We start from the raw sequence: 7,484 nt of genomic DNA on the forward strand, positions 1-7,484 counted from the left end.
TCCAATCAACATTCTAACAGAATTTTATTTTGCAGATGATTCTGATTTATGAGAACTGACTTACATTAATAGGTGATCAGAATAACCCAGAATTATTTGGCAAAAGAAGAAAGATAAAGAGAAACTCACTCTACCAGATGTTAAAACATGCTCTAATCTACAAAAAAAAAATTTAAGTGAAGCATAAGTGTAAGGCTCAAGAGCTAGATAAGAGGTACAGATAACAGATATAGATAACAAATAATCCAGAAACACCCTAGTATATAGAAAAATTTAATGTATGGCCAAGGTGGCTTCACAAATTAGTGAGAAATAAATAACACTATACATGCTATTGAGATAATTGATAACTTTCAAGAAAAATGGTTAGAATTGTATCTCACAGCTTACCCCAAGATCAGTTCGGTTCAAGTCCAGACAAGTTAAATATAAAAAATAAAGCCAAAACACTCTAAGAAAACATAGAATAATAGATCTCAACTGTCAAAGCAGGGAATCACCTTCTAAATGTAAAATCACAATGAAAGAAACCACAAGAGAAAAAGATTGATAAATTTGCCATCTAAAAATAAAAAATTTCTACCTGTAAAGCATGAAAAAATACCATATGCAAAATTAAAAGTTAAATGACAGACTGGAAAATTTTTGCAACAAATATAGAAAGGTACTAATGTTTTTAATATAGAGAGAACTCATAAATTAATAATAAAACCACTGGGCATCACAATATAAAAATGACATAGGGACTTTCCTGGTGGTCCAGTGGGTAAGACACTGCATTCCCAATGCAGGGGACCCAGGTTCGATCCCTGGTAAGGGAACTAGATCCTAGTTGCATGCTGCAACTAAGAAGTCCGCATGCCACAACTAAAGATTCCGCATGCCACAACTAAGACCCGGCACAGCTGAAATAAATACATACATACATACATACATACATACATACATAATTTTTTAAAATAATAATAAAGTATGTTTTTTTAATGGCATAAATCCACAATTCACAAAAGAATACAAATGGCAAGTGAATCTTTGAAAACTGTTCACCCTTATTAGCAATCAAGAGAAGCACCAAAGCATATTAAAGCAGTTTTCCCATACCTAATTGGCCAGGCTTTTTAATGGTAATATTTCATGTAAGCTAAGCGGTGAGTCGGGCACTCATTCACTGCCGGCGAAAAGGCCAAATGATGCAAAAACTTGGCCATATGAGTCAAGAGAATGTAAAATGTTGACCTCCTTTGACCCAGTGCTTTTACTTCAGAAATAAGGACTAAGGGTATTGACTACAGTTTTGTCAAGAAGAGCCAAAAATTAGGAATAAATGTCCAACAAAAGTCCAATGGCTAAATACATCATGTATGGTATATCCCTACAATGTAACGTCATGCAGCCACTTTTTAATCATGCTTTTGCTCAAAGTTTGTGAAAATGGGAAATGTTCAAGTGAAATAAAGGAACTATGATATTTAGGGTGATGTTTTTCTTTTTTATACTTTGATGCCTTTTCTGGATTTTCTATAGTGATTTTACCTTTATGGTAATAAATGAAACATTCACATCCATTTTCTAACTCCTATATAAATTCCACTTGCCAGCCCCAGGCAAGCATGTTGCTTCTGATGTACCATCCATAAAAGTGGCTTGCGAACCCAGCCAACACTTCACTGCAAGGTTCCCTCCAGCCCCCTACCCACTGCTTCATAAGATCTCAGTACCCTTGTTGCTTTTCTGTATCCCTTGGTCTCTAAACATGAAAGAGTGACCTGCATCCTCATTTGCTTGCTTTGGGCCCATTCCCACTGCCCTTCCCAGAGAATGGAAGAGAAGAAGAATGTGATCTTTCATTTTTAGGAGTATCCACTCTCCCACCATCTGTGTGCACCTGGGTATTTGCTTTGGGTGCCAGTTGGGATGGGTCATGGGAGCAACTTAGAAAGAAATGCTAGTTTCTTTTGCCTTGTGAGGAAACACTGACACTCTCTTTGTTCTTGTCCCACAGATATGATGCTGCCTCTTGTGTTTAGCCATTGGAACAGTTACAATCTTCTGCACTGAAATCATTCTGGAAACTCAAGCACCAGACTTCAGCGTTCAAGTGAAGCCAAAGCCATTGGAGCGGGGCATAAAGCCAAAAGCCTTTTATCTTAGTAGTTCCAAAAATTTCACTGCCCCTTCCCTACCCGCCCCCATCACCAAAATAAGCCATTGCACACAGACAGACAGCATGGCGAGCAAACGAAAATCCACAACTCCATGCATGGTTCGGACATCACAAGTAGTAGAACAAGACGTGCCCGAGGAAGGAGACAGGGCCAAAGAGAAAGGAATCGGCACGCCACAGCCCGAAATGGCCAAGGACACTTGGGCAGCAGAACCTGAAAACTCTTCCAAAGAAAATGAAGTGATAGAGGTGAAATCTACAGGGGAAAATCAATCCAAAAAACTCCAAGGTGGTTATGAATGCAAATACTGCCCCTACTCCACGCAAAACCTGAACGAGTTCACGGAGCACGTTGACATGCAGCACCCCAACGTGATTCTCAACCCGCTCTACGTGTGTGCCGAATGTAACTTCACAACCAAAAAGTACGACTCCTTGTCTGACCACAACTCCAAGTTCCACCCCGGGGAGACCAACTTCAAGCTGAAGCTCATCAAGCGCAATAATCAGACCGTCTTAGAGCAGTCCATCGATGCCACCAACCACATCATGTCCATCACCACCAGCGGCCCCGGAAGCGGGGACAATGACCCCGGGATCTCGGTGAGTAAAACCCCCATCATGAAGCCAGGGAAACCGAAAGCCGATGCCAAGAAGGTGCCCAAGAAGCCAGAGGAGGCCGCCCCTGAGAACCACGTGGAAGGGACCACCCGCCTGGTGACAGACGCGGCTGAGATCCTCTCGAGACTCGGGGGCGTGGAGCTCCTCCAGGACACGTTAGGACACGTTATGCCTTCTGTCCAGCTTCCACCAAACATCAACCTTGTCCCCAAGGTCCCCGTGCCGCTGAACACTACCAAATACAACTCTGCCCTGGACACCAACGCCACCATGATCAACTCCTTCAACAAGTTCCCGTACCCAACGCAGGCTGAGTTGTCCTGGCTCACAGCCGCTTCCAAACACCCAGAAGAGCACATCAGAATCTGGTTTGCCACCCAGCGCTTAAAGCATGGCATCAGCTGGTCCCCGGAGGAGGTGGAGGAGGCCCGGAAGAAGATGTTTAATGGCACCATCCAGTCAGTGCCCCCAACGATCACTGTGCTGCCCGCCCAGTTGGCCCCCACAAAGATGTCACAGCCCATCCTCCAGACAGCGCTTCCATGCCAGATCCTCGGCCAGACCAGCCTCGTGCTGACTCAGGTGACCAGCGGGCCGACGACCGTCTCTTGCTCCCCCATCACACTCACCGTGGCCGGAGTGACCAACCATGGCCAGAAGAGACCTCTAGCGACTCCCCAAGCGGCCCCCGAGCCCAAGCGCCCACACGTCGCTCAAGTGCCAGAGCCTCCACCCAAGGGGGCCAACCCTTCGCTGACCCCAGCCAGCGACCGCAAGAAGACAAAGGAGCAGATCGCACACCTCAAGGCGAGCTTCCTCCAGAGCCAGTTCCCCGACGATGCTGAGGTCTACCGGCTCATCGAGGTGACCGGCCTCGCCAGGAGCGAGATCAAGAAGTGGTTCAGCGACCACCGGTATCGGTGTCAAAGGGGCATCGTCCACATCACCAGCGAATCCCTTGCCAAAGACCAGCTGGCCATCGCGGCTTCCCGACACGGCCGCACTTACCACGCGTACCCAGACTTTGCCCCGCAGAAGTTCAAAGAGAAAACCCAAGGTCAGGTGAAAATCCTGGAAGACAGCTTTCTGAAAAGCTCTTTCCCGACCCAAGCAGAACTGGACAGGCTAAGAGTGGAGACCAAGCTGAGCAGGAGAGAGATCGATTCCTGGTTCTCGGAGAGGCGGAAGCTTCGGGACAGCATGGAACAGGCCGTCCTGGATTCCATGGGGTCCAGCAAGAAAGGCCCAGACTCGGTGGCCCCCAACGGTGCTCTGTCTCGACTCGACCAGTTCTCCAGCGCCCAGGTGCCCAGTTCTCTGCCCAGCCCTTCACCAGCAATTACAAAAAATCAAGAACAGGTTCATCTCCTGAGGAGCACGTTTGCAAGAACCCAGTGGCCAACCCCCCAGGAGTATGACCAGCTGGCGGCAAAGACCGGCCTGGTCCGAACTGAAATCGTGCGTTGGTTCAAGGAGAACAGATGCTTGCTAAAAACCGGAACCTTGAAGTGGCTGGAGCAGTACCAGCAGCAGCACGTGGCGGATGATCACGGCTACGACGCCCCGTCGAGGAAGGCGGCAAAAGCCGTCATCGCCGAGAGCTCGAAGAACGGGAGCGAGGGCGGTCCGCAGTATCACAAGGACCCCAAAAAGCTCTGCGAAGAGGACTTGGAGAAGCTGGGCCCCAGGATGAAGGCAGGCGGCGAGCAAGCAAGAGATGGTTTGCCGGCAAAGCCCTCGGAGGCCACCTCGGACAGATCAGAGGGCAACAGTCGGGACGGCCAGGGCAGCGACGAGAATGAGGAATCGGGCATCGTGGATTGGGTGGAGGTGACGGTCGGAGAGGAGGACGCCGTCTCAGACAGGTCGGACAGCTGGAGTCAGACGGCAGCGGAAGGGGCGGCGGAACTGGCTGACTCGGACTCCGACAGCGTCCCTGCTGAGGCCAGCCAGGCCTAGACAGGTAACGCCACCTGTCCCCCCGGGAGCCAGGGCAGGAGGCTGGGTTTCTTTCTTTCTATTGCCAGAGTCGATACAGTTGTCGGGTACAGAGATACTGACACAGATCATGAGTTCTTTTTTTTTTTTTTTTTTTTTTGCGGTACACAGGCCTCTCACTGTTGCGGCCTCTCCCATTGCGGAGCACAGGCTCCGGATGCGCAGGCTCAGCGGCCATGGCTCACGGGCCCAGCTGCTGCGCGGCATGTGGGATCCTCCCGGACCAGGGCACGAACCCGTGTCCCCTGCATCGGCAGGCGGTCTCTCAACCACTGTGCCACCAGGGAAGCCCCATGGGTTCTTCTTTCAAGCTCTTTTAAGACAAAGGAAGAAGAATAGGTGTTGCTAGATTTTGTTTTTATTTGCAAGGCAGTGCTGAGAGGTGACAGCATCGCTGCCTGTGGCCTTTGGGGGTCCGTCCATTCTAAAGTCTAGTAACAAGGTAACGCAACACAAGGCCTGTTTTGTGTTCAGTGGTGTAAGAAACAAACATGAAAGGATATGTCTTTTCCTTTTTCTTTTCTTTTTGGATTTTTTAAAGAATAAGTGTCTACGTTTACTGAATAAAAATTTGGGATTGTTTCCTTTAACCTGAAAGGTTTTGAAAGTACCTGGTATTTACCTCGCCGCGGCTAAAGGAAGGTGCGCCCGTGTGTGTCTCATTAAGTGACCCCACTTGTTGCTGCGCTGATGGGGTCCCCAGAGCCCCTTCAACTCTGGAAGAGACTGGTGTAAATTAGGTCTGTGGAGCCACAAAAGCCTGGGAGGGGAGGTTACCATGGTCACTAATGGCCATGTCATCCACAAAACGGGACATGCCACCCAAGCCCTTGGTGTTTGTGCTTCACCAGAGGTCTGTGCAAATCAGGGCCTGAAGCATGGCAGCTTTCTTGATGGTATGTTTAGAAAAGGGGGCAGGGTGGGGGGTATGGTAGAGAGAGGGATACAGGAGGGAAAGGTCTACCTTGGCCGAAGCCGAAGTATTCCAAGGGCAGCTTAGATCCAGGAGGGAGATGCACGATTTACAATCTGCCCGGCTTGGCTTCTCCAGAGGTCACTTAAAAGGCAATGAAAGGGCTTCCCTGGTGGCGCAGTGGTTGAGAGTCCACCTGCCGATGCAGGGGACACGGGTTCACGCCCCGGTCCGGGAAGATCCCACATGCCACGGAGCAGCTGGGCCTGTGAGCCATGGCCGCTGAGCCTGCGCATCCGGAGCCTGTCCTCCGCAACGGGAGAGGCCACAACAGTGAGAGGCCCGCATACCGCAAACAAACAAAAAAAAAACAAAAAGAAAAGGCAATGGAAGCCCCACGCCACCACCATGTCATCTTTAAACATAGTGAAAGGTAAAAACCTCTAGAATGATTGATAAGTTCCCCAAGGGAGCCCTGGAAATTACCATACCTTTTTATTTATGAACTCGGACAACTTTGGCCAGCCATGTCCCTCATTAATTCATTTATTCAGTAATAAAACGAGGCACCTGGCAAATAAATTAAGTCCTCTAGAAACCTTATTTTAGCTGGCTCCATCAGCTATTAAAAGAGCAATTTAATGAGCAGCCAATCACAGAATGCCATCAAGTCTTTCTGCTCCAACTTTGCAGGAGGAAGTGGTAATAGGTTGCGGGTGAGGAAGGTGAGCTAGTGATAGGAGGGGTTAAAGGGCATTACGCATCGCACCAACCACCCGCCTCCACCTGGCTACAACGGTTTCATCCTGCCTCTGGCCATTTTCTTGCTTCTTATAAGAAACTACCAGGGACTACCCTGGCAGTCCAGTGGTTAAGACTTCGCCTTCCAATGCAGGGGGTGCGGGTTCAATCCCTGGTCGGTGAGCTGAGATCCCACATGCTTCACTGGCCAAAAAACCAAAACATAAAACAAAAGCAATTTGTAACAAATTTGATTAAAAAAAAAAAAAAAGACCCTACCAAACCAGCCCATATCCCCCTTGTTGAAATGAAGGAGCATTTTTTTTTTTGTCCAATCAGATTCTGCCTGAAAGCTCCTAGTTTGCCCCGTCTTCCATCCCAGATTTTTCTGATGCATAAACATAAGTCTACGTGACTGCTTTTTCCACCTACCACACAGTAGACAGTTGGGTTCAATTCAATTCAACAAATACGTCCTGAGCGCCTACTGTGTGCGGGCGAATGTGCTAGGCACTAGAGAGGACAGGATGAAGAAGATCGAGTCCTCCTTCACCTGGAGCTCAGTCAGACCAAGAGGGGAAATTGCTCTTTCCTTCATTCGCCAGGGTGCTCCGTGGCATGAAGAAGACGTGCACGCAGGTGGGGCACCCAGGCTGGGAGTCAGGGAAGGCTTCCTGGAGGAAGGGACAGCTGACTCAGGAGCTAGCCAAGTGCACAGACAAGGAAAAGAGTGTTTCAGGTGGAAGGAAGAGCCAAGCAAGGGTCCAGAGACAAGAAAAGGGATGGTGCAGCTGAGGGACCAAAAGAGGTTTGGCGTAGCCAGCAAGTTGAGTTTGGGATTCAGCAAACAATGAGAAGAGGCAAACTAAAAGAAAACCTGATGGCTTTCCACAGCAGGCAAAAGTTCTTCTGAACCAGTTGTGTTTGCTCAATTTGGATATAAGGATGCTAACTGTTCCTGTGTCCAGAGTGAGCTCTGGATGCACATCGCTGAGTGGGAGGTACCTAGGGATGGCAGCCCCCCAGAGGCCCCCAAGGCCACCTGTC

The 7,484-nt window shown here is 48.9% G+C and overlaps 1 protein-coding gene across 1 annotated transcript; it reads left to right on the forward strand.

Annotated features, from left to right (window-relative positions):
- Positions 1 to 2,062: 2,062 nt before the first annotated feature.
- ZHX2 (zinc fingers and homeoboxes 2) lies at positions 2,063 to 4,744 on the forward strand (the record flags this gene model as incomplete). The annotated part of the gene is made up of 1 exon (XM_079722202.1): positions 2,063 to 4,744. Exon 1 carries the CDS (start codon positions 2,228 to 2,230, stop codon positions 4,742 to 4,744), a length of 2,517 nt encoding a protein of 838 aa, XP_079578328.1. The 5' UTR covers positions 2,063 to 2,227.
- Between the last annotated feature and the right edge of the window lie 2,740 nt (positions 4,745 to 7,484).

The sequence above is a fragment of the Hyperoodon ampullatus genome (genome assembly GCF_949752795.1).
Source record: "Hyperoodon ampullatus genome assembly, chromosome: 17".
Classification (NCBI taxonomy): Eukaryota; Metazoa; Chordata; class Mammalia; order Artiodactyla; family Ziphiidae; genus Hyperoodon; species Hyperoodon ampullatus.